The 27371-nt window shown below is 42.5% G+C and overlaps 1 protein-coding gene across 3 annotated transcripts in view; it reads right to left on the bottom strand.

Moving 5' to 3' along the window:
• dop1b (DOP1 leucine zipper like protein B) overlaps window positions 1-27371 on the bottom strand; it is a 199853-nt gene that overhangs the window by 33521 nt on the left and 138961 nt on the right. For all 3 annotated transcript variants that reach the window (XM_063050333.1, XM_063050335.1, XM_063050334.1), the window contains exons 22-29: window positions 25815-25940; window positions 24041-24175; window positions 22412-22467; window positions 14895-14999; window positions 12716-12782; window positions 12479-12623; window positions 6242-6324; window positions 3499-3608 (exon numbers count right to left, since the gene is read on the bottom strand). In XM_063050333.1, the coding sequence (XP_062906403.1) occupies window positions 3499-3608; window positions 6242-6324; window positions 12479-12623; window positions 12716-12782; window positions 14895-14999; window positions 22412-22467; window positions 24041-24175; window positions 25815-25940 (827 nt within the window). The remainder of the gene's footprint in view (window positions 1-3498; window positions 3609-6241; window positions 6325-12478; window positions 12624-12715; window positions 12783-14894; window positions 15000-22411; window positions 22468-24040; window positions 24176-25814; window positions 25941-27371) is intronic.

The raw sequence follows: 27371 nt of genomic DNA, 5'->3' as shown, positions 1-27371 counted from the left end.
TTGCTCATTAATGCAAATATCTAATCAGCCAAACACGTGGGAACATCTCAACGCATAAACACATGTTTAGTTGTTCAGACCAAACATCAGAATGGGGAAGAAATGTGATCTAAGTGATTTTGGCCATGGAATTATTGTTGGTGTCAGATGGGGTGACTTGAGTATCTCAGAAACTACTGATCTCCTGGGATTTTCATGCACGACAGTCTCTAGAGTTTACAGAGAATGGTGCGGAAAAACATAAAAGAAAATCAGTGAGTGACAATTCAGAGGATGAAAATGCCTTGTTAATGAGAGAGGTCAGAGGAGGATGGCCAGACTGGTTCAAGCCGAGAGGAAGGCATCAGCAACTCAAATAACCACACATTACAACAGTGTGTGCAGAAGAGCATCTCTGTACACACGTCAAACTTTGAAGTGGATGGGCTAGAGCAGCAGAAGATCACACCTGGTTCCATTCTTGTGTACACTCCTGTACCTAATAAAGTAGCCACTGAATGAATATTCAAGGCACAGATACAAAGGTTTCTAAATTAAGATTTACTGGGATGAGGCAACAGCTCCAAGGCCTGTGATTAGATAACCCTTGACCTTACTGGATGACTCTGTGCAATTCTGGTCACCTATGTACAGGAATGTTAAAATAGGAAAAGTGGAGAGAAAATTTGCAAGGATTTAGCCAGGACTTGATGACCTGAGTTATAGGGAATAGTTGAATAGCTTAATAGCTCAGGACTTTATTCTGTGAAGCGTAGGAGAATAAGGGGAGATTTGATAGAGATGTGTAAAATTATGAGAAGTATACATAGGGTTAACACAAGGGAGCTTTTTCCACTGACGTTTGGTGACACTAAAACTAAAAGTCGTAGGTTAAGGGTGACAGGTGAAATATTTAAAGGGAACATGAGGGGGATTTTCTTCACTCAGAGGGTGGTGAGAGTGTGGAAAACGCCTCCAGAGGAAGTGATAGATGCAGGTTTGATTTTAACATTGAGAGAAGTTTGGATAGATACGTGGATGAAAAGGATATGGAGGACTATGGTCCAGCTACAGGTCGAGGGGACTGGAGAGAAGAATAGTTCAGTGTGGACTAGATGGACCGAAGGGCCTGCTTCAGAGCTGAAGTGCTGTAGAACTCTACTGTGTGGGGATATGGGGATTATTCGCCCACTCTCATTTTAAACTTATTTCCGATTTATCAAACTCCCTTCTGTTCTCCCTGTTCACTGTCACTTTACACCAGCGGTCCCCAACCACTGGGCCGCGGACTGGTACTGGGCTGTGAGGAAACGATACAAGTCAGCTGCACCTTTCCTCATTCCCTGTCACACACTGTTGAACTTAAACATAGGGTTCCCAACTGTCCCGTATTTGCCGGGACATCCCATATATTGGGCTAAATTGGTTTGTCTTGTAATTCCCCCGCTAAGGTAGAGCGCTCCTATGAAACCTTTCGTGCCGAAATGGCGTGAAGCGAAGAAGCAATTACCATTAATTTATATGGGAAAAAGTTTTGAGCGTTCCCAGACCCAAATCAAACCAAATAACACATAAAACCGCAAATAAATAACACCAACATACAGTAAAAGCAGGAATGATATGATAAATACACAGCCTATATAAAGTAGAAATAATGTATGTACAGTATAGTCGGGAAGATGAAGGCAAATATGCGCATGCGCACACCACAAGCGCACGTCACGCATGTGCACAAAGCTGCCCGCGCAAGGCTTCATGGTCACGGTAGTCTTCCCTGGGGTAAATTGTCCCGGGATTTGACTGCTACTTTTGTCTCTTATTTGGGAGTGAGAAAGTTGGCAACCCTAACTGTAAAAGACATGTTGAGGCGAGTTTAACCCTACATGACGCCCCCCGGCCCCCCGCCCCGGGTCGGCCGGTCCACAAGAATACTGTCAATATTAAACCAGTCCACGGTGCAAAAAAGGTTGGGGACCCCTGGTTTACACTAATCTCAGATTCAGTTACAGAGCCACAAAGTACTGCAGCACAGCAACAGGCCATTTGTCCCATCTAGTCTATGTCAGCTGGGTTTTCTGCCTAGTCCTTTCCACCTGCACCCGATCTTAGCCCCTCTAAGCCTCTCTCATCCATGTAGCTATCCAACTTATCTCAAATTCAGCCTGCACCCACCACTTCCGCTGGCAGCTCATTCCACACTCACACCGTTCCCCCTCAAGGTTCCCCTTGAATATTTCACCTTTCACCCTAAATCTATGACCTCCAGTTCTAAGTCTCACCCAACCTCAAGCGAAAATGTCTTAGCATTTTTTGGTGAAATGTGGCATGCACTCTGCCAACTCGGCTAAATCATTGATTTTGTATATTTAATAACTCAACTCTTTTCAAAACTTGACAGGGCGGTGGAACACTCTAGCAAATCTTCTGTCAGAGCATTTCATGATGCACTACCAATCTGAGTTACTGCTGGTTCACATTCTGCACTACTGAGCGAAATGTGCCAGAGCTGAGAACACGAAACAACTCACTACAAAGGAGCTGTGCCTACAATATCGTCCAGCTCACCACATGAGACAAATATTCAGTGGCCACTTTGTTTGGTCCACCTGCTCATTCATGCAAAAACCTAACCAGCCAATCATGTGGCCGCAACTCAACGCATAAAAGAATCCATACATGGTCCAGAGGTTTAGTTGTGTTCAGAGCAAACATCAGAATGGAAAAGGAATGTGATCTAAGTGACATGGTGCCAGATGGGGTGGTTAGAGTATCTCAGAAACTGCTGATCTCCTGGGATTTTCACACACAACAGTCTCCAGAGGAGGGTCCATGGACCTCTTGCTTAATGCCATTGGTCCATGGCATAGAAAAGGTTGGGAACCCCTGCTCTAGAGTTTACAGAGAATGGTGCAAAGAAACAAAAAAAATCATCCAGTGAGCGGCAGTTCTGTGGATGAAAATGCCTTGTTAATGAGGGAGGTCACAGGAGAACGCCAGACTGGTTCAAGCTGACAGGAAGGTGACAGCGACTCAGATAACCACACGTTACATCAGTGATGTGGAGAAGAGTATCTATGGAAGCGCAACATGCCAAACCTTGACGTGGATGGGCTGCAACAGCAGAAGACCACATCGGGTTCCATTCCTGCACCTAATGAAGTGGCCACTGAGAGTATTTTAGAAGGAAGAGCATAAACTGGTCAATATAACCATGAAGCAATGAGAAACTTAAAGTAAAGCTGTAGATTCTGGAAATGAGAAATAAAAGCAGAAAATTTTGCAAACACTTAGTGGGCTTGGAGTGAATCTGAGGAAGGAGAAACAGTTTCAGATTCCAAAACAATATTAGGCTAACATCACTAGATAAAGTGGAGATATACAGTATGCATCGATATATTCAAAGCTCTTGTGTTATTGATATACTCGGTCGTATTTAAATCCAGCTTTTGTCAATTTTGTCCTGAAACTCGGATTTCTTTCAATTCACACTTAAACCACGGAAACATCTCTTTTAATTACCTGTGGTTTCTCAAGTACGGGAAGACATAGTATAGCAGCCGAGAGATAAGGGGCACTGCCTTCTCCTTCTCATCGCTCCGGTAGATAACGTCCAGGAGATGAGCCAGCAGCTGACCATTTGCAAAATGAAATTCAAATAAAGCATGTCAGAAACAGATTTTTAAAAAAAATTGGCTTCATTTGTCACAAGTACATTGAAACATACAGTGGAATGTGTCACTTGCACCAGGGATGTGCTGGGGCAGTCCACAAGCATCGTCGCAGGGCCAGTGCCAACAAATAATGCCCACAACTTACTAACCCTAACTTGTACATCTTTGAAATGTGGGAGGAAACTAGAACACCCAGAAGAAACCCATGTGGTCACTGGGAGAAGCAACAAACTCCTTACAGGCACTAGTGGAATTGAACCGTGATCCTACAGCTGGAATTGTATAGCACTGCTACAACTGCTAATTTATCCTGCTCCCCCTGAACAATATATAAAAACTTCTCTCAACATTTCAGTGCTTTGGGCACCAGTTACCAACTAGAAGGATGGGCAAAGAAGTGGCAAATGAAATACAGTGTTGGAAAGTGTATGGTTATGCATTTTGGCAGAAGAAATAAATGGGCAGACTATTATTTAAATGAAGAGAGAATTCAAAGTTCGGAGATGCAACAGGACTTGGGAGTCCTCGTACAGGATACCCTTAAGGTTAACCTCCAGGTTGAGTCAGTGGTGAAGAAGGCGAATGCAATGTTGGCATTCATTTCTAGAGGAATAGAGTATAGGAGCAGGGATGTGATGTTGAGGCTCTATAAGGCGCTGGTTAGACCTCACTTGGAGTACTGTGGGCAGTTTTGGTCTCCTTATTTAAAAGAATGTGCTGACGTTGGAGAGGGTACAGAGAAGATTCACTAGAATGATTCCGGGAATGAGAGGGTTAACATATGAGGAACATTTGTCCGCTCTTGGACTGTATTCCTTGGAGTTTAGAAGAATGAGGGGAGACCTTATAGAAACATTTTGAATGTTGAAAGGCATGGACAAAGTGGATGTGGCAAAGTTGTTTCCCATGATGGGGGAGTCTAGTACCAGAGGGCATGACTTAAAGATTGAAGAGCGCCCATTCAGAGCAGAGATGTGAAAAAATTTTTTTAGCCAGAGGGTGGTGAATCTATGGAATTTGTTGCCACGGGTGGCAGTGGAGGCCAAGTCATTGGGTGTATTTAAGGCAGAGATTGATAGGTATCTGAGTAGCCAGGGCATCAAAGGTTATTGTGAGAAGGCAAGGGAGTGGGACTAAATGGGAGAAAGGATCAGCTCATGATAAAATGGCGGAGCAGACTCGATGGGCTGAATGGGTGCAGGAATAGGACTGATATGATTGCTGAACTGGTAGCAGTTACACTAGGCGATTTTCTGAATTGCTATGACAATTCCAACCCCAGCTCCTTCACCGTCAAAGGCAAGCCCAGTTACTGCGAAAGAATGAATGTGCATCTACCTTGATTCAACTGTGATACCGTTACATCAGAAAGATACGTACATGGAAAGATATGGTCCAGGTGCAGGTAGATGCATGAGAGGGTTTGGAGGGATATGGTCTGGGTGCAGGTCGATGCATGACAGGGTTTGGAGGGATATGGTCCAGGTGCGGGTAGATGGGACTAAGAAGCCAATCTGGTTGGCAGGGACTGGATGGACCGAAAGGCCTCTTTCTGTGCTGTAGTTTTCTATGACTCTGAGGCAAGTCTGCTTGACAAGAAGTGAATGGCGTTCCCCACCCTTCACCATTGTTACCAGCATGACAGCATGGCAAATCTAAGTTTCATTTTACTTGCTTGTACATGTGATGTGGGTGTGACGGGCACAGCTAATATTCATTGTCAGTTTCTATTGGCAACCTGAAAAGAGTGGCTTGCCAGGTTATTACAGAGAGACTTAAGAGTCAAATATATTAGGGGATCATATACTGCCACTGGCCGAGTAAGATTTAGACATTTCTTTCCTCAAGTACATTAGTGAACCTGAAGGAATTTCATGCCATTTGATGATTATGTGGCGTATGACAACCAGAGGTTCCTGGCTCCTGTGCTAATGCTATTTGTTTTTGAACTATAGAGTAGGGGTTCCCAGCCTTGTTTATGCCATGGACCAATACATTCAGCAAGGGATCTGTGGACCCCAGGCTGGGAACCCTTGCTGTAGAGGAAAGAATAAAGAAAGCTTCTCTAAACTTGTCATGAAGTATGCAAATGAGATGGTTGAATGACTAGGGAACAAGGAAGTAAAATTCTGTGCAAAAGAAACTTCGGAAGCGTTAAGGAAAGCTATCGATTGAAAGATATCAGATCGGGAATTTATGATCAGAAAGTGGCGGAAATTGAATTATCATCTCAATGGGGGAAATAGGCGCGTGAGAGGGAACAATTCCCGGTACAATGGGTGCAGGAATAGGACTGATATAATTACTGAACTGGTAGTAGTTACACTAGGCAATTTTCTGAATTGCTGTGACAATTCTAACTACAGCTCCTTCACCCTCAGGCAAGCCCGGTTACTGCGAAAGAATGAATTTACCGAACATGTAGCAATGAGGAAAGATTCCACTGTAAAAGATTAATTTGAAAGAATTTACACGATCGTTGATTGAATCTGAAAATATGGATGGCATTTCAGGTTGCTAAAAAATATTTATTGATAAAAATTAACATGATCATTGCTGGGGAAGTTATAAATTTACACATACTTACATACCTCAGCCAGCAAAGTTAGAGCTTGCACACTGTACAGAGAAGCAACTGTCGTCGACACCACAGCAGAAGGTGGAGGGGAAGAGCCTTGGAGTCAGAAACAAAGAATCTGGCTTAACTTTAATCAGTGGCACATTAATATCATTCACTTACTGTTGGAAGACACAAACTATATGTTGCATTCTGTATAAGATACTTACAAAATATATCGGTTTGATCAAATATATAACTCTGAACTGGACAATATTTAAATAAATAGAATGCGAATCGATCCAAGTTATTTATTGTACATATGTGTTCGGCAAGTCGTGTTAGCACAGTGCAACACTCAGCACCAGTACGTTCATCTCTAGCACCACACAGTCCCACAAAACAAAAATACCACTTTCTGAATGGACTGAAGCATAATCATCTTAACAGTGTGTTTTCATGGAGGTGGGTTTTTTTTGGGCTATGACTGCATTTAATTCTATGGCAATATATGAGGATACACAACATGACAGCAGCAAAAATTAAACAGCATTTTCTGCTTCCCATGTGAGAGTCACACCCCAAATCTGACTTAAAAAAAAAACACCTTTCTGACTTGTGCCAATTTTATCTGCAATTCAACAAGTTCTTCAAAAAATATATTGTTGGTGTCAATAGCCATTTCTGAGTCAGATTCATCCCACACTGAAAAAGGCCTTTAGCCTATCATACGTAAGCCAACTATCGAGTACCCATCTACTCATCCCATTTACCACTCCTAGGGAAACAATCCCACTCTGAGAAGTTCCAACCCACACAACACCCTGGTGCATCTCATCTATAGCCTCTCCATTACAATCATGTCCTTCCTATAATGCGGTGACCAGAACAGTTGAGGCTGTGGCCAGACCAATGTTTTATGAAGTTGTAACACACACTAAAGCTGGAGGAACTCAGCAGGCCAGGCAGCATGCATGGAAAAGAGTAAACAGTCAACATCTTGGCTGCCGAGTTCCTCCAGCATATTGTGTGCATTACTTTGACTTACAGCATCTGCAGATTTTCTCTCTTTTATAAAGTTGTGACAGGACCTCCCTGGACCTGCACTTTGTGCCCCTGCTAACAAAGGTAAGCATCCCATATGCCTTCTGCACCACTCCATCTCCGTCTGCTGCCACTCTCATGGTTCCTTGGACTTGAACATCCCTACACTCCTTTGGGCCATACCAGGAATGGTATGTCCTACACCAATTAAGACTGTCAAGAATGCATCACCTCTTAGAACAGGGGTTCCCAACCAGGGGCTACACATCCCTTGCTTAATGGTATTAGTCCATGGCATAAAAAAGGTTGGGAACCCCTGTCTTAGAAGATTGAGGAAGTTTGCCATGTTACCAAACACTAATAAGCTTACATCGATGCAATGTTAAAAATATGCTGACTAGCTGCATCATTGTGTGGTACAACAGTTCAAACGCACAGGGATGCAAGAAGCCAGAGACTCAAGCCAATACATCACAGGCACACCGTCCCACCAGCAGTGGAACTGATATGCAGCACTCTCTCAAGAAGGCAACGTCCATTACCGCCACCATCGAGCCATGCCATCTTCTCACAGCAACCATCAGGCAGGAGCTGCAGAGACCTGAAGTTCAACACCACCAGGTTCAAGAACGGCTACTTGCCTTCGAACCATCTGGTTCTTGAACCAAGCTGCACAAGCATAATCACTATCCCAGTATATCAACACGATGAGCATTTTGAACCACAATGGACTTAGGTATATTTTGTTCTAATTATGTTCTTTCTTGTAAAATTTGGGTTGCATCTTTTGTTTAAGTTAAGTTTTACTTGTGAAAGCTGTTCATCTGATGCTCTGTGCCTGTCTTACTGCTGTAAGTTTTTTTTATAGCATCTATGCAGTCATGTACTTGTGCATATGACAATAAATCTAGATTAAATTTAAAAGCTACTGCTCTACCCAATTAATTTATCAGCTGATCAACTTCATCCTGTGACACAAGATTACCCTCCTTACAATCAATGACAATTCAGTACCGTCCCGGCAATAGCAAAACCACGTGACACACAAGCAAAATAAAAGAAATTGTAAACAAAAAAAAATTTAAGGATACAGGCCTTTAAAAGAAAGATGTGTCAAAATCTCCACTCTGTTCTATCCTGCATAGATACTGTTTAACCTGCTGCTGTTTCTGTTATTTTTCTGTTCTGTATTCAATCTATATCCTCCTCCTGTCCAAACCAAAACCCTTCAACGGCCACTCCATGGAGGAATAAAAGGTCAACATTTCGGGTCATGAAGGGTCTCAGCCCAAAACAATGTCTGCTTATTCCTCTCCATGCATGCTCCAGCATTTTGTGTTTGCTGCTCTGGATTTCAACATCTGCAGAATTCGTGTTTATGAAATGCTACTGCTTGCTGAGAATGCAAGTGCCTGATGAGAAATGGCCAGGGTGGCAAGTTTATCAGGAGCTGCTACATTTTTTTTTGCTTTCTTACTAGTATTATCCTGACTCTTTGGTCTCAATCAAGAAAATAGAACTATATGATTGAAAGCTCAATACTTTTTTTTTGCACAGGACACAAGTTTCTTTATAGAAACAAAGAATGAGGAAACGTCATAACTGTTTACCAGCAGCCCTAGGTAAATTCTGTACAAGGTACATGTGATCAGTAATGAATCATCAGCTAATGTGATTAATGTCTCCAAAATGCTGGAGGAGAATAAATAGCAAGCTGGACCTTGTTAAAACAAAAATCAACAGGACTCTCAAAATAAGACAGTTGTGCTACTTGTGTGCTCAAAAATGTTGTAGTGAAGTCATTAAAAACAATGTATTGGACTTCCAGTTGGCAGCTACATGGAGTAGATGCAGAGAATGGACGCTCCGTTCTATTTTTATTTCCACACTCCTTCTTCCCCCTTTTCTCATACCAAACTGTTGGACCTTTTGCTCTTCCCCCTGCCTGCGACTACGCTCACTTCAAAATGACCTCAAAGAGTACCAACTCCGGGAAAACAAGTCGATTTGGCGGCTGGGTTGACAGTCGAGGCTATCTCCACGCTGCTAGACCAACACCGTGAGGCGTTAGCGGCCGAAGTTAAATCTTTCTTCAGTCTGCTGGAAACGAAACTCGACCAAATCCAATGCAAAGTGGAGGATCACGCCCAGTGCCTACCCTCTCTCGAGTTTGCTACAGATGACCTGTGTTAGTGAGCCGGAAAACATTTGCTCCAGCTTATGTGAAAGTAATACCAAGTTAATGGCTAAAGATTAGATTAGATTAGATACAATTCAACTTTATTGTCATTGTGCCGAGTACAGGTACAAAGCCAACGAAATGCAGTTAGCATCTGACCAGAAATGCAAAGAATAGTGTTATTTACAAAATAACTGCGAATAAAAAGTAAGTGCTACAGCATACAAATATAAAAGTACTGAGACAGTCCAATATGGGTGCAATACTGCTTAGCGCTGTGACGTGAGGTTCAGCAGGGTCACAGCCTCAGGGAAGAAGCTCTTCCTGTGTCTGCTGGTGCGGAAGCGGAGGCTCCTGTAGCGCCTACCAGATGGGAGGAGAGTAAAAAGTCCATGGTTAGGGTGAGATGCATCATTGATAATGCTTTTCGCCCTGCCCAGGCAGCGTTTATGGTAGTTGTTCTCAATGGTGGGCAATTGGGTGCCGATAATCCACTGGGCAGTTTTCACCACACGCTGGAGTGCTTTGCGGTCTGATACGGGACAATTGCCCGTAAAATTACTGACCTGGAGGGCCGGAGCAGATGGCAGAACCTATGCATCTTGGGCCTGCCGGACTCTATTGAAGGCGTGTGTCCTATTAAATTTTTTTCCAGTCTGCTTTGTGAGATCTTTGGGAAGGAGACACTTCCATTCCCACCGGAGGTTGATAGAGCCCATTGTTCACTAGCAGCTAAACCAGCCCCAGGACAGAGACCGCGCCCGGTCATTCTTCACCTGCACCGCTACCAGATTAAAGATCTTCCAGTCAGAGAGGCTCGGCGGAGAGGGAAGCTAGAACACTGCGGCCAGCAGATTCTGGTTGTGGAGGACTACTCTCCCGAAGTTTTGAGCCTGCGAGCCGAGTACAGAGAAGTAATGATGGAACTATACAACCAAGGAGTCAGGCCTTTTCTACTATACCCTGCACAGCTCCGTATCACTCTTCCCAGCGGTGTCAAGAAGTGGCTACGCTTGGTAGACAAAGCACAGAAATGCATCGACAGCCTCCCCACTACATCGAATTCTTCACAAAATACTTTTCTCCCATACCCTCTACCAGGTAACGTTAGCAGTGCTTGGATAGCAAGGTCTGGTCTGGTTTGGCCAGGTTAGGTACTGACTACCACGCAATTCAGTGAACTCTGCAACAACAGGTAGAATAATATTCATTCAGACTGCTCTCTTGAGAGAGTATTTCTTTTTACTTTCAATTCAGTGAACTCTATATAATCTTTCATGGTAAGAGCACTGGGTAAAGTCTGTTTATGTTTTATTTCTTATTTGTTTCTTCAATTATCAGTTTATATTTCTGTTTTATGGTTTATTTTTCAGAGCCATGTTTAATAAACTTTGGGGGAATTGTTTTGTCTCTCACCAAGCACAAGGTCAGTTTAGGAGTGTGGAATGCTTACTGTTTCCTTTAAATATCACTAACGGAGTTGAAGATGATGCTACGAGTGACAGAAAGTTGTACTGTTGGATGTTTATGGTTCTTAACAGCTTGCCGCTATGCTCTCTGGCAGCTGTCTTGTTGTGGGTTGGGGGAGCGAGGGAAGGGTACTCCAATGCCGGTACTGTTTTAAGAACCCTTATAAGTCCTTGTTACACAGGATTTATTTCTGCCCTGTTTCTCTTTGTTTTACATTTTTGCCTCAGAGCTGATACCTGAAATCTTGACACCACTTATGCACATCAACCTGTATCTCTTTTAAAGGAGAATGGCTAGTCTGTTAAATTTTGTAAGCTGGAATGTCAAGGGGCTGAATCACCCTGTTAAAAGAAGGAAGGTGTTCTCACATCTCAAACAGTTTAATACAGCAATTGCATTTTTACAAGAAACACACATTCGCAGTTCTGACAATTCTCGTCTTATGTCACGATGGGTGGGGCAGCACTTCCACTCTACTTTTCAGGCTAAGGCCAGGGGATTCTCAAATTTTCATAAATCAAAACATTCTCTTTGAGCTCCACAATACAATATCAGATACAAACAGCCATTTTGTCATTGTCGCGGGGAAATTATATAATACATTGGTAGTCACGAGGAAATCTGCAGATGCTGGAAATTCAAGCAACACACACAAAAATGCTGGTGAACGCAGCAGGTCAGGCAGCATCTATAGGAAGAGGTACAGTCGACGTTTCGGGCCGGGACCCTTCGTCAGGACTAACTGAAAGAAGAGCTAGTAAGAGATTTGAAAGTGGAAGGGGGAGGGGGAGATCCGAAATAATAGGAGAAGACAAGAGGGGAGGGGTGGATCTAAGAGCTGGAGAAGGGAGAGGATCATGGGATGGGAAGCCTGGGGAGAAAGCGAAGGAGGGAGGGGAGCCCAGAGGGTGGAGAGCAGGCAAGGAGTTATAGTGAGAGGGACAGAGGGAGAAAAAAGTGAGGAAAAAAAGGTGGGAGGAATAAAATAAATAAATAAATAAATAAATAAATAATGGATGGGCACACACCCTCCCCTCCTGTCTACTAATAAATGTCAGAACTTTATTGTCATTGCTGAGGACAACGAGACTGCAGTGCACCCCCATTCAGTGTAAAACAGCACACTGGCAAATCAACGACTAAAGACACAGCCACTAAATTTAAAATAACGCCTGAGTTATTTAGAATGACAACTGATTTAAAAACAAAATCTCTAAAATTAAAAGAAACAGCCGCTGCCCCATTGCACTCGCCCATGTTACAAAATACAACGATTAAGTATAAAATGGCATCAAGAACTAAAACTGAAATATAAATAACAAAAAGAGCTCTGAAATCAAAGGAAGGTAGCTGTCCCATTTAAACCCAAATATTGCACATGCCCTTGTATTGTACTTAGAAATTGCCCATCCTGCCTATGGACTATTTGTGGGTGGGTGGGAGGCGAGGGGAGTTTTGTTCACTTGCATGACAGCCAATACCGTAACTAGTATTTCCAAGTTTAATGACCATAAGATATTAAGCAACTGGTGTTACAGGAGTAGGCTTCAAAGAAAGATTCAGAGTCAAAGTATTCACCGTCTTCAACAGTGTCAGAATTAGCATCCTCCAAGTAAACTTGAGGTCCTGCTTTAACCTCCAGGTTTCTGCTCAGCCAGCTGGTCTGTTCCAGGGAGGAGCCGACAACATTTCCCACCGCTTCAATCATTTTCTGGGCCACTTCCTAAGAGAGAACATTATATTAAAAAAAATCATCCTGCATACAGAAGTTACAAGTCTAATGTGTGGCCTTTCACACAAGCTGTTGAGCCTCACCTGAAGATCCCTCTGATCCTTCTTATTTTCCAAATTAGGATTTCTAGACATGAAGTCATTCAGTATTCTGCAAATTAAATTTAAAAGAAAGCTTTTTTGAAACTGAAATAAAATTACTGCTACACCAGAAGATAGCAACTTTTTAAATTCTAGTGGGCTTCATGGGCAAAGCCACCATTTAATTGACACCAGACCATAATACAGAGGAGCAGAATTAGGCCATTTGTCATTTCCATCATGGCTGATTCATTTCCCCTTCAGTCCTGTTCTCCTGTCTTCCCCTGTAACCTCTGACACACTTACTAATCAAGAACTTCTGCTTTAAATATACCCAATAACTTGGCCTCCACAGCCTTCTGTGGCAATAAGTTCCACAGATTCACCATCCTTTGGCTAAAGAATTTCCTCCTCATCTCTTTTCTAAAGGGACATCCTTCCATTACAACGAGGCTGTGCCCTCTGGTTCAAGACTCCCCCATTATAGAAAACATCCACTCCACATCCACTCTACCTAGGACTTTAAAAACTCAATGAGATCACTCCTCATTCTTCTAAATTCCAGCGAGTACAGGTCTAGAGCCATCAATGCTTCTTGCGTGTTAACCCCTTCATCCCCAAAATCATTCTCGTGAATCTCCTCTGGACCCTCTCCGATTCGAGCACATCCTTTCTTAGATAAAGGGCCCAAAATTGCTCACAATCATCCAAGTGCTGTTTGGGGGATCAATGCCTTATATCATCTCAGCATAACATTCTTGCTTTTATATTCTATTCTTCTTGAAATGAATGCTAACATTGCATTTAGTTTCCTTGCCACCACCCATCCCTAATTACCCTTGAGAAGATGGTGAAGAGCTGCCTCCTTGAACTACTCCAGTACTTGAAGTGAGAATAGATCCACGATGCTGTTGGCGAAGGAGTTCCAATATTTTTGACCCTGCGGTAGTAGAAATGAAATCAGTGACACACCTCGCAGTAGGATGGTGTGTGGCTTGGAGGGCAACTCCCGGCTGCTACTTTTGGTACCCCTGAACTTCTAACTGGTAGAGGTCATGGGCATGTCTAAGGAGTTTTGGTGAGTTGCTGCAGTATGTCTAGCAAAGGATACAAACTGCTCTACCATGTGGTGATGGAGCAAGTGAATGGTGATAAATGGGCTTGAGATGGGTAATAAAGCAGTCATTATTGAATAGCAGAGCTGACTTGATGGGTCAAATGGCCTAATTCTGCTCCAATTTGTTATCGGGTGCCTATCAAGTAGGCTGCTCTATCATGTAAGGTGTCAGCTTCTTAAGCATTATTGAAGCTGTGCTCATGAAGGCAGGTGCCTGGTGCTGCTTCACGATCTGTGGGGAAAGAAGGCTCTGTGAAAGCTGTCTCTACATGCAATGACTCATCTGCAAAGAAGCCCGCAAAACAAGAAATGTCACGTGAAACCATTATGGGCTCCAATCCATGCTGTATGGAAATATTCTTCCAATCGTGGGAAACCAAGGCCAAAACAAAATTCACTCTATTACTGCGAAGATGGCAGAGAGAGATAATAAAATGATGCTGTGCTCTAAAATGGGCAGGTTTAAAGATCATAAGACATAGGAGCAAAATTAAGCTATTTGACCTACCGATTCTGCTTCACCATTCTATCATGGCCGATTTATTTTCCCTCTCAACTCCATTCTCCTGTCTTCCCCATAACATTTGATGCCCTTACTAACCAAGACCTTCAAACTCCACTTTAAATATACCTAATTACTTGGCCTTCACAGCTGTCTGTGGCAATGAGTTCCACAGATTAACCATCCTCTGGCTAAAGGAAATCCTCCCATCTCTCCTCTAAATGCACACCCCTTTATTTTGAGGCTGTGCTCTCAGGTGCCAGACTCTCCACTAGGAACATCCTCTTCACATCCACTCTATCTAAGGTTTTCAATATTCAATAGGTTTCAGTGAGGACTGCCCCCTCATTCTTTTAAACTCCAGCGAGTACAGGCTCAGAGCCATCAAACACTCTCCTTTCATTGCCAGAATCACTCTCCTAAGCCTCCCCTGGACTGTCTCTTTTGTTATCACCATTAACAAACTGGTCTGATACTTCAAGGAAGAAATTTCACCTTTAAAATTTGCCAAAACAAGAAAGTCCACAGAGAAGATTCAAATAAACAGAAGTGCGCTTCCTTACCCAAGTAACAGGAAATGTCCTGGCGGGGCCAAGTTCAACGACACAGATTCTTTTAAGAGGTACAGCAATGACGGGAGAACAACCTGCGGATCAGCAAAGTAAAGCCTGTGACAAAGCACAGTAGTGAAGGTCAGTTACGCATATCATTTCATTTCATCTTCAAATCTTTTTTATTATTATTGAAAATCAAAAAAAATACATTAAAGTAATCAAGTCAACATGTCAATATGTAAAGTAAATTATCAAATAACTGATCAACAAAGCTAAACAATACATCAATAAGAAGAAAAAATAAAATGTTAAAACTTTTTTTTGGAAAAAAAGGAAAAAAGAACCCCTAATAACTAAAACAAAAAAAAAACCCTACTAACAGAAAAAAAAACCAAAAAAAAAACCATTGTGAGCACAACCCCGGAGCTATATGCCATATAAGCTTCCATAAAGTTAAGCATATCATTGAAACAAGAAATAGATTTTACGGCAAGCAGCAAATCTGTCGGGAGCGAATCATTCTTTGAAGTAGTGGGTGAGAGAGTGACATTTTGCAGGGCAGCAAGTCTCGTCAGGATAGAGTTATTTAAGCCAATAAAAAGAAGGGAGGTGTAAGCGGAGCTGCCATTGTTGGAGGGGGGCAGTGTTAAAGTGGTCTGTGTTTGGCTCAATAGGCTTCGGTGAGAAGATACAGGTAACAACGGGCAAGTTTCTTTTTAATTGTTTGTGACTCTATTGTCCTTTGTTCAGTGTCGGCAGGATGGTTAAGGTGGTGGAATGCTCCTCCTGTGAGATGTGGGATTGCAAGACACCTGACGGTCACCCTGATGACCACATCTGCAGTAAGTGTACCCAGCTTCAGCTCCTGGATGACAAGGTCAAGGAACTGGAGCTGGAGCAGGATGCACTCAGGACCATGCAGGAGGCTGAAAACCTCAGAGATGAAACTTTTACTGAGGTGGTCACACCCAGAGTGCAGACTTCAGATAACAGATGGGTGACCACCTGGAGAAGTGAGGGGAGTAAACAGTCAATGCAGGGTTCCCCATGGCCATTCCCCACAGCAACAACTCTGCCCCTTAGGACACTGCTGGAAGGACGACATATCAGGGCACAGCAGTCAGGCCAGTAGCATTGTGGCCAGCTCTGAGGCTCAGAAGGGAAGGAAAGTCAAGCAGAGCAATACTGATAGGAGACTATAGGGGGACAGACAGAAGATTCTGTGGCTGTGAAAGAGACACCAAGATGGTACGTTGTCTCCCAGGTGCCAGGGTCAGGAATGGCTCAGAGAAGCTGCCGAATATTCTCAAGGGAGAGGGTGAGCAGCCAGAGGTCGCAGTGCACATTGGTATCAAAGGCATAGGCAGAAAAGAGAAAAGAGGTCCTGCGCAGTGAGCATGACGGTGGATGCTGCTTTCGTGTGACAGAGCTCTACACAAATGTATTCAACAGTGAGGACAGTTTTACCCACAATGGACTAGGCTGTGTTCACTACTCTTCTTTCCAATATCTTTAATTATAGAGCATTTTTATACAGACTACTTTGCTCAAAGTGCTTTACAATGGGATACAAGAAAACATGAAAATAAAATAAAAGATAAAAAATAACAGCAAACATGAAAATAAAAGACAAAAGGATGTTAGTTAAAAGCAAGGTTAAATGAATAAGTTCTGAGCTGGTGTTTAAAAGTCTCAACTGAGCTTGCATCCCTTATAGTTTAGGTATTGAGTTCCACAATTTGGGAGCGTAATTCAAAAAAAATGCTGACCTACCAATTATCTTTTGAGGGAAATTGTTTACATTTAAGATACTGGTGGAAGAAGACCTGAAGCTTGAGCAGGATTATAAAACAAAAAATACTCTGACGTGTACTCTGGTTCCAGACCATAAACAGCTTTAAAAACAAGAGAATTTTAAAATCAATTCTGAAAGACACAGGAAGCCAATGCAGAGTAGATCAGATGGGAGTGATATGCTCACTCATTCTGGTTTTGGTTAATATTCTAGCAGCAGTTGGAGCTGCAGTTTACCAATAGATTGCTTTGGAAGGCCAGTAAAGTGTGTTGCACTGACCTAGTCTATTCAATATAAAGGCTTGAATTAGTTTTTCAGCATCATTACGTGACAGAAACAAACATACCTTTGCAATATTTCTTAAGTGTAAAAGCTGCTCTGGCCACTTTCTTTATGTGGGATTTAAAATTCAAATCTGAATCAAGGACAACACCCAGGGTAGTTACTTCTGATTTTACAAGGTGAGCCAGGCTCAAAGTAAAATCTATTATCAGAGTAAATACATGTCACCAATACAACCCTGAGATTCTTTTTCCTGCGGGCATACATAGCAAATTGATAGAACAGTAACTGTAAACAGGATCAATGGACAACAAATTGTGCAAATGCAGACAGAAATAAATAACAAGCATGAAATAACAAGACAGAGTCCTTAAAGCGAGACCCTCGGTTGTGTGCACACCAGAAGCTGAATGAGTGTCGTTATCCCCTTTTGTTCAAGAGCCTGATGGTTGAGGGGTAGTAACTATTCTTGAACCTGGTGGTGAGAGTCCCGAGGCTCTTGTACCTTCTACCTGGTGGCAGCAGTGGTAAAGGAGCATGGTCCGGGCGGTGAAGATCTTTGATGATGGATGCTGCTTTTCTACAACAATGTTTCCTGGAAATGTGCTGAATGGTTGGCAGGGTTTTACCCCGAATCCACTACCTTTTGTAGTATTTTCCACTCAGAAGAATTAGTATTCTCATATCAGGCCATAATGCATCCAGTCAGCACACTTTCCACCATACATCTGTAGAAGTTTGCCAAGGTTTTTGATGACATGCCGAATCTCCACAGACTCCTGAGGAAGTAGAGATGCTCTTGTGCTTTCTTTGCAATTATATTTATGCGATGGGTCCAGGACAGGTCCTCTGAGATAGTAACACCCAGGAATTTAAAGTTACTGACCCCTCTCCATCTCTGATCCTTGGATGATTATTGACTCATGGACCTCTGGTTTCCCTCTCATGATGTCTACAATCTGTTCCTTGGTCTCATTGACAATGAGTGAAAGGTTGTTGTTATTACACCACTCAACCAAGTTTTCCATCTTCCTCTTGTATGCTGATTCATCACCACCTTCGATACAGCCCACAGCAACAAACTTGCATATGGGATTGGAGCTGTAGCCACACAACCATAGGTGTAAAGCAAATAGAGCAGGGGGCTAGGCACACATCCCTGTGGCGCTACTGTGCAGATGGAGATTGTAGAGATGTTTTTGCTAATCTGAACTGACTGGGGTCTGAAAATGAGGAAATCCATGGTCCAATTGCACAAGAGGGTATTGAGGCCCAAGTCCTGGAGGCTACTGATTAGTTCTGAGGGGATGATTGTGTTCAATGCTGAGCTGCAATCGATAAAGAGCATATGGATGTATGCATCTTCACTGTTCTGATGTCCCAGAGTTGTGTGAAGAGCCAATGAGATGGCATCTGCTGTGGACCTGTTGCATCAAGAGGCAAATCGGGAGCGGATCCAAGTCGCCATTCAGACAGGAGCTGATACGCTTCAACACCAGCCTCTCAAAACTCTTCATCACTGTGGATGGAGGTGCCACTGGGCAAATGTCATTGAGACAGGTTACTATGCTCTTCTTGGGCACCAGTACAATTGAAGCCTGCTTGAAGCCACACTGCTGGAGTGAGAGGTTGAACTTATCTATGAATACACCAGCTGGTTTCTACGTTTAGCAAGTAGTTTATCCCTTTTGGCTTTGAGACCAATGTAAAGTATTTCAACTTTAGCATTATTTAGTTTAGGAAATTATTGCTCATCATTTGTTCAACCAAGATATATAATTGTGTGTTATCTGCGTAACTGTGGAGATCACCTTTATTCTCCAATGTTGTCTCCTAAGGGGATCACGTATAAGGATAAGAGTAGGAAACCAAAACAGCTTCTCTGAGCAACACCAAAAGGGACTTTGTATCTCTTAGAAATTGGTCTCCAAGACAGGCAAAACATTTACTCTCTAAGATATATGAACCAAACCAATGAAGGGCACTACCAGAATGGCCAACCCGGTTCTCAAGGCAATTTAGGAGAATACTGTGATCAATTGTGTCTAAAGCAGCACTTAGGTCCAGAAGAATGTGAAATACGACTCTCTTGGCATCTGTGCTGAGCATAAGGCCGCTGACAATCTTAATGAGGTCTGTCTCTATGCTGTGGTTTGCTCCAAAACCTGACTGAAGCTTCTCAGAAATATTGTTCTCATTCAGAAAGTTGAGCTGATTTAAAATTACTTCAAGAATATTGCCCAGGAGGGAGATATATAGGCCTATAGCTAGCTAGTATCTCACTATCAAGGTTTGACTTTTTAACTAGGGGTTTGACATCTGCGGTTTTGAAAGCATCAGAAAAAACTCTTGTTTCAACGGATGTATTAATAACTTTCGTAGGCTTTTCTGTTCAAAGGCATTGATGTTTCCATATTGGTTAATGGAATCAGTCAACACACCACACATCTATAGAAATTTGTCAAAAGTTTTAGATGACGTGCTGAATCTTCACAACCTTCGAAGAAAGTAGAGGCACTGCCATGCTTTCTTCGCTATTGCACTTACGTGAAATGATAACACTGAGGAACTTAAAGATGCTGACCCTCTCTGCCTCGGATTCCTCGATGAGGACTGGCTCATGAACCTGAGTTTCCTCCTCTTGAATTCAGTCATCAGCTTCTTGCTCTTGCTGATATTGAGTGTGAGGTTGTTGCTGTGACACCACTTAGCCAGATTTTCAATCTCCCTCCTATATACTGAGAAGTCACCACCTCTGACCTAGCCAGTGACAGTGATGTCATCAGCAAACTTAAATATGGTATTGGAGCTGTGCTTAGCCTCACAGTCCTAGGAGTAAGGCAGGGGCCTAAGCACACAACCTTGTGGTGCACCTTTGCTGATAGAGATCGTGGAGGAATTGTTGTTGCCATTCTGAACAGACTGCGGTCTGCAAGTGAGAAAACAGAGGATCCAGTTGCACAAGGAGGTATTGAGGCCCAGCACTTGAAGCTTATTGATTAGCTTTGAGGGGATAATAGTATTGAATGCTGAGCTGTAATCAGTGAAGAGCATTTCAATGTATACACCTTCACTGTCCAGATGTTCCAGGGTTCAATGAACAGCCAACGAAATGGCACCTGCTGTTGACTTGTTGTGACAGTAACAAAATGGAAGGGATCCAATCGTTTCTTAGACAAGAGTTGATGTGTTTCATCACTACCTTCTCAAAACTCTTCAAAGCTCAAAGTAAATTTATTATCAAAGTACATATATGTCACCGTACACAACCAAGATGCGTTTTCCTGTGGGCATACTCAACAAATCTATATTATAGTAACTATAGCAGAATCAATGAAAGATCAAGCAGAGTGCAGAAGACAAAAAACTGTGTAAATGCAAATATAAATAAATAGCAATAAATAATGAGAACATGAGGTAAAAAGTCCTTGAAGGTGAGATCATTGACTGTGGGAACACTTCAATGATGGGGCATGTGCTGCATGTGGTTAACCCATCTTTGTTCAAGAGCCTGATGGTTGAGGGGTAGTAACTGTTCCTTAACCTGGTGGTATGATAGCTTCTGCCTGATAGCTGCAGCAAGAAGACAGCATGACCTGGCCAGTGGGGATCCCTGATAATGCACTGTCTTTTCATACAACAGTGTTTCATGTAGATGTGCTCAACGGTTGGGAGGGTCTTACTCATGATATTCTGGGCCAAATCCACTACTTTTTGGAGGGTTTTCTGTTCAAAGGCATTGGAGTTTCCATACCAGACCATGATGCAGCTAGTCAATATACTCTCCACCACACATTTATGGAAGTCTGTCGAAGGATAGAAACACAAGAGATTCTGCAGATGCTGAAAATCCAGAATAACACACACAAAATGCTGGAGGAACTAGATACCATGGTAGTGTAGCAGTTTGAAAGATGATATTATAGCTCAGGGCATTGGAGCTTGGAGTTCAATTCCGGCAGCATCTATAAGGAGTCCTGACGAAGGGTCTCAGCCTGAAACGTCGACTGCGCCTCTTCCTATAGATGCTGCTTGGCCTGCTGCGTTCACCAGCAACTTTGATGTATGTTGCTTGAATTTCCAGCATCTGCAGAATTCCTGTTGTTTGCGTCTATAAGGAGTTTGTATGGTTCTCCCCATGACCACATGGGTTTCCTCCAGGTGCTCCAGTTTCCTCCCACAGTCTAAAGATGTACCAGTTAATAGGTTAATTGGTCATTATAAGTTGTCTTTTGTCATTAGGCTCGGGTTAAACAGGTGGGCTGCTGGGCAGTGCAGTTCATTAGGCTGAAAGGGCCCGTTTTGTGCTGTCTTGCTAATTAAACAAGTAAACTATCAAGCTTGCAGCAGGATCTGTACCAGCTGGAAAAGTGGCCTGAAAATTGGCAAATGGAATTCAATGCAGACAAGTACGAGGAGGTGCATTTTGGGAGGACCGACCAGAGTAGGTCTTACACACTGAATGGGAGGGCACGAAGGGATCTGGGAATGGAGATCCTGAATTCCTTAAAAATGACGTCACAGGTAGAGAGGGTCATAAAGAATGCTTTTGGCACATTGGCCTTCATAAATCAACGTACTATGTACAGGAGTTGGGATTTTATGTTGAAGTTACACAAGATGTTGACGAGGCCTAATTTGGAGCACTGTGTGCAGTTTTGGTCGCCTACCTGCAGGAAAGATATCAACAAAATTGAAAGAGTGCAGATAAAATTCACAAAGATGTAGCTGGGTCTGGAGGTCCTGAGTTATAGGGAAAGGTTGAAGAGGTTAGAACTTTATTCCCAAAAACATAGATTGACAGTGGAGATTTGACAGAGGTATACAAAATTATGTGTGGTATAGGTAGGGTAAATACAAGGACTTTTTCACTGACATTGGGGGAGACTACAACTAGAGGTGATGGATTAAGGTTGAAAGGTGAAATTTTTAAGGGGAACATGAGGGGAAACTTCTTCATTCAGAGGCTACTGAGAGTATGGAACAAGCTACCAGTGCAAGTGGTGGATGTGGGTTCAATTTTAACATTTAAGAAAAGTTTGGATAGTTACATAGATAAGATGGAAATGGGGGGCTATGGTCCCGGTGCAGGTTGATAGGAGTAGGCAGATTAATGATTCAGCATGGACTAGATGGGTTGAATACGGCTATTTCTGTGCTGTAGTGTAATCTAAGTGTGCGAGATATCATTTGACGCTGCAAGGGATTGTTTGATGTGGAGAGCCATGATCGCCCAAGTGTGTAACACACAAAGCACATGAAGAAGAGGAAGTGTACTATATCTCTGTGACTCCAAAGGTTTCCCTGAAAACCTTGTTCAATCATTTTGTGTTGTTACATTACCTTGTGCAGTTAGTAAAATCTCCCCAAATTATTTCAATAACTCTTTCACGTTATTGTTGCAACTTCTCTTAAAGTATATACATGAAGCTTCCTGAAAGATATTTACCTTTGAAGTAATGCAAAACTGAACTGCAGCATTGGGATATCAACCAAAGTTGGCTTCTGAAAAAAAAATTGACAAATACTTCAACTTCAATTGCATTTCAACACATCAGCCAGTAGCACCATTAGAATGAATCAAGAGCTTTGTGTCCATGAATAAGTGCACCACATAATTATGATACAAGACCATAAGATTTAGGACCATATGATATAGAAGCCGATTTAGGCCATCTGGCCCATTGAGGCTGCTCCGTCATTTCATCATGGCTGATCCATTTTCCCTCTCAGTCCCAATCTCCTACCTTCTCCCTATATCCCGTCATGCACTGACTAATTAAGAATCTATCAACCTATGCTTAAAATAAACACAGCGATTTAGGCTCCACAGCCATCCGCGGGAATGAATTCCACAGATTCACCACTCTTTGGCTAAATAAATTCCTCTTAACTCCTGTCTTAGACACCCCCCCCCATGGGAAACATCCTCTCCACATCCACTCTATTCGATAAGTTTCAATAAGGTCACCCTCATTTTTCTCAACTCCAGTGAATACAGGACCAGAGCCATCAATGCTCCTCATATAACAAGCCTTTCAATCTCAGAATTATTTTCTTGAACCTCCGTTGAACCCTCTCCAATGTCAGCACACCCTTTCTTGGGTAAGCAGACTAGATGGGCCAAATTGCCTAATTCTGCTCCTATATCTCATGGTAAGGGGCCCAAAACTGCTGACAATACTCCAAGTGAGGCCTCATCTTTGCTTTATAAAGCCTCAACATTACATTCTTACTTTTATATTCTAGTCTTCTTGGAATGAATGCTAACATTGTATTTGCCTGCTTCACCACTGACTCAAACTGCAAACTAACCTTTAGTGAATTCCGCATGAGGACTCACAAGTCCCTTTGCTCCTCAGATTTTAGATTTTCTCTCCATTTAGAAAATAAGTCTATGCTTTTATTTTTTCTATCAAAGTGCATAACTATACACTTCCCAACACTGTTTTCCATCTGCTACTTTGCCCATTCTCCTCGTCTAAGTCCTTCTGTAGCCTCTCTACTTCCTCAAAATTACCTACCCCTCCACCTATCTTCGTATTATCCGCAAACCTGGCCACAAGGCCATCAATTCCATCACCCAAGTCATTGACATATAACGTAGAAAGAATCAGTACCACCACAGAACCCTGTGGAACACCTCTAGTCACCGGCAGCCAACCAGAAGAGGTTGTCTCTATTCCCACACTTTGCTTCCTGCCAATCAGCCACTGCTTTATCCATGCTAAAACCTTTCCTGTAGTATCATGGGCTCCTAACTGGTTAAGCAGCCTCATGTGTGGCACCTTGTCAAAGGCCTTCTGAAAATCCAAGTACACAACATCCACCGACTCTCCTTTGTCTATCCATCTCGTTGGATTGGAAGGGCCCATTTCCATGCTGTATCTTTAAATAAAACTGACAACATTTCCACAGCAACAGTTCCACTAGTATCACTCTGCAAAAGCTGAGACAAGTAGCTTGCAGTCCCATCCAAAATCCATATCAAACATCCAAACCTACTAAACAATAAATGCGAGACCAACTGCTTGGAGCTATACTTGCATCAAAGTCAGGCCAGAACTTCATGAATTACCTCTTCCCCCTTGGTTTGGGGTGGCTTTTTGACAACCTCCCTTATCAGCTGTAATATGCTGTCGGTGTGGAGCGTTTCCAGTGCTTGGACTAGCCCTACCAACGTCAGCTGAGCCTCACCAGCTACCGGCAAAACCTGCGAAGACAAGGATGAAAACAGCCTTCAATGTATAATCCATACCCCTGGCAAAATGCCACAGTTACATACACAAAATATTTTAATGGCCTTTTTCAACACCAGAAGTTCTTCCAACACAAGCAGATAGGACAGTTAAAAAGGAGTAATGCATAATCACCTTCATTACTCGGATATTGAGCACAAATTGGCAGCCCATGCTGCCGCTGTATAAAACTGGATATCACATACAGAATGCTGGAGAAAATCAGCAGGTTAGGCAGCATCTATGGAAGGGAATAAACAGTGAATGTTTTGGCCCAAAATATCAACTGTTTATTCCTCTCCACAGATACAGCCTGACAGAAGCTCGTCCAGCACAGTGTGTGCATTGCTCATGACTTCCAGCATCCAGAGAACCTCTTGTGTTTCTAACTCCGGAGTGTTGTGTACAGTTCTGGCTGCCACACTACAGGAACGATGTGGAGTCTTTTGAAAGAGGTTCCCCAGGATGTTACCTAGATTGGAAAGTATTAGCTACTAGGAGAGGTTAGAAAAACTTAGAATGCCTTTTCCTAGATCAGCAGAGAGGCAGCTCAATAGAAGTATATAAAATTATGGAAGACACAGATAGGGTAGACGTCAGAGTCTTTCTACAAGGATGAAGATGAAAATGCAAAATAGAGTGGGGCATAGCTTGAGATAAGAGGGGACACAGAGATTTGTGTTGTCAAATACAGAAGGTGTTGGTGCTGGACACTTGGGCTGTCCCCAGCGCATCACAAAATTGCCGCAAAATAACGCATTTCATTCTATGTTTTTATGTATCACCATCATCATTCTGTGGCGTGTTGTATGACGTGGGCAATTACGGTCAACATGACCATGACAGTTCTTGGAAAAATGTTTCTACAGAAGTGGTTTGCCATTGCTTTCTTTTGGGCAGTGTCTTTACAAGACGGGTGACCCCAGCCATTATCAACACTCTTCAGAGGTTTTCCGCCTGGTGTCAGTGGTCGCACAACCAGGACTTGTGATCTGCACCAGCTCCTCTTACGACCATCCACCCCCTGCCCTTATAGCTTGACGTGACCCTGATCAGGGAGGTAAGCAGGTGTTACGCCTTGCCGAGGGGTAACCTGCAGGCTAGCGGAGGGAAGGAGCGCCTTACACCTCCTTTGGTAGAGACGAATCTCCAGCCTGCTACCCCTATTCCATGTACGTGACAAACAAAGCAAATCTTTAAAAAAAAACTTGAACACAATATTCCAGATCCATGAGGAATAAAAAATACAATAAATACAAGTGCAATTCTGTGAAACATAATGTACAAGTAACTGTTATGCACATAAACTGATTTATTAACAAAGTCTATGAATGAACAGTATATAATCGCTGTTTGTACATTAAGTTTTATAGGATTACTTTTAAAAGATTTCCCTAAAGTTGCAGAGACTTTAAAATTAAAAAAAGTTAAAAGAGTTTTTTTGAAGAATTACTCTGTACAAGACAATCTATCCAGAACTACATAGTATTTAAGAGATGACTGGAAAAATGGCGAACTAGTAGGCAGGATGATTCTGGACTCAATGACAGTCGAGAACGAAATTAAAGCTGAAACCTTGCGACAAAGTCTCGAGTGATTAGCCTTGGTTCGTACCTTACTTTGGTTCACTTTCTTGCTGCTTTTCCTCTTGTTCCACACTGTTGCTACGGCTGCCATCAGGTGAATGCCCATCTGAGCAGCAAATGGGTTAAGGAGGTCCAGAATTTTCTGCCTCAGTGTCTTAAAATAGACAATCAAGGTTATTTTTAAAGTGGCTTAAAACACAATTTTCCCCAACTTTTCACAGCCCATTCATTCAGACTAATCCTCATCGCAAAGGATAACCCAGCATAACCATTGGTGTCAAAATGTGTGTTGACACTTGCTTGCTGGCCCCAGCATATAAGACCATGAAATACAGGAGCAGAATTAGGCCATTTGACCCATCGAGTCTGCTCTGCAATTTCATCATGGCTGATCTATTTGCCCTCTCAGCCACAATCTCCTGCCTTCACCCTGTATACAAGACCTAGATAGTGCTGGCCACTGGTGCAAACAATGTATTTCAAATCTGTATGTTTCAATGAAGACATGGTAAATAAAGCTGAATCTGAATCACAAAGCAAAAGCTCCCCATAAAACTGAACAAAACTTCTATTCATATTGCAAAAAAACAAACAGGGATTTATTACACACTGTAGGTCAAGGTTTAAACGCCAGATTGTCCGAAGAATGCACTGTACAACTTAAAAGGATCCTAATTTTGGAACTATTTTTGTATTCAGGCTCAGCTACAAATAGTCACCTCGTCCAAGACAAAGTCCGCTTGAAGCTTGATAAGACTGCCTTGGATTTTAGAGACAGCAGAGTTTGTGGCCCAAATTATTCAGGATGTTTGGATATATTTTGTTTTATTTAGAGATACAGCTCAGAACATATTCTTCTGGCCCAATGAGTCACACTGTCCAGCAACCCAACTATTTAACCCTAGCCAGTTAATCCACTAACCAGTACATCTTTGGACTGTGGGAAGCAACCGGAGCTCTCGGAGGAAGCCCACGTATTCACAGGTAGAACATACAAACTCCTTACAACTAACACCGGAATTGAACTCCAAACTCCGACACCTCGAGCTGTAATGGCGTCACACTAACCACTACACTATCACGGTGGCCCACTGAATATTGTGGGATGCCATTCAGCCCATTGAGTCTATGCCAACCCTATGTACAGCAATCCTGCTAAACCTTTTCCATAACATATAGATTATGATACAGAAGGGTTCATCCAGCCAAATATTCCCATTGCTCCATCTCCCCAACTTATTTCCCTGTAACTCTAGTCTCTAGTTATTAATTAGATAATACTTTATTACCTATTTATTTATAATTATATTTAGTTTTCTTTTTATATTTGCAGTTTGTCATTTTTGGTTGTCCATCTTTGCATGTGGTTATTTTATTGATTCTATTTTGTTTCTTTGTATCTACTGGGAATGCCGGCAAGAAAATGAATCTCAGAGTAACATATGATGACATACATGTGCTTCGATAATAAATTTCCTTTGAACACACTACTCATCCGCTCTCACTTGGCCACTTCTCTCCATGAGGAATGATTTCACAACGGCCAATTAACCTATCAGTACGCCTATGCAAATCCGAGAGAAAA

Source organism: Mobula hypostoma, chromosome 6 (genome assembly GCF_963921235.1).
Source record: "Mobula hypostoma chromosome 6, sMobHyp1.1, whole genome shotgun sequence".
NCBI classification, from domain to species: Eukaryota; Metazoa; Chordata; class Chondrichthyes; order Myliobatiformes; family Myliobatidae; genus Mobula; species Mobula hypostoma.
This window is presented reverse-complemented; position numbering and strand designations above follow the sequence as displayed.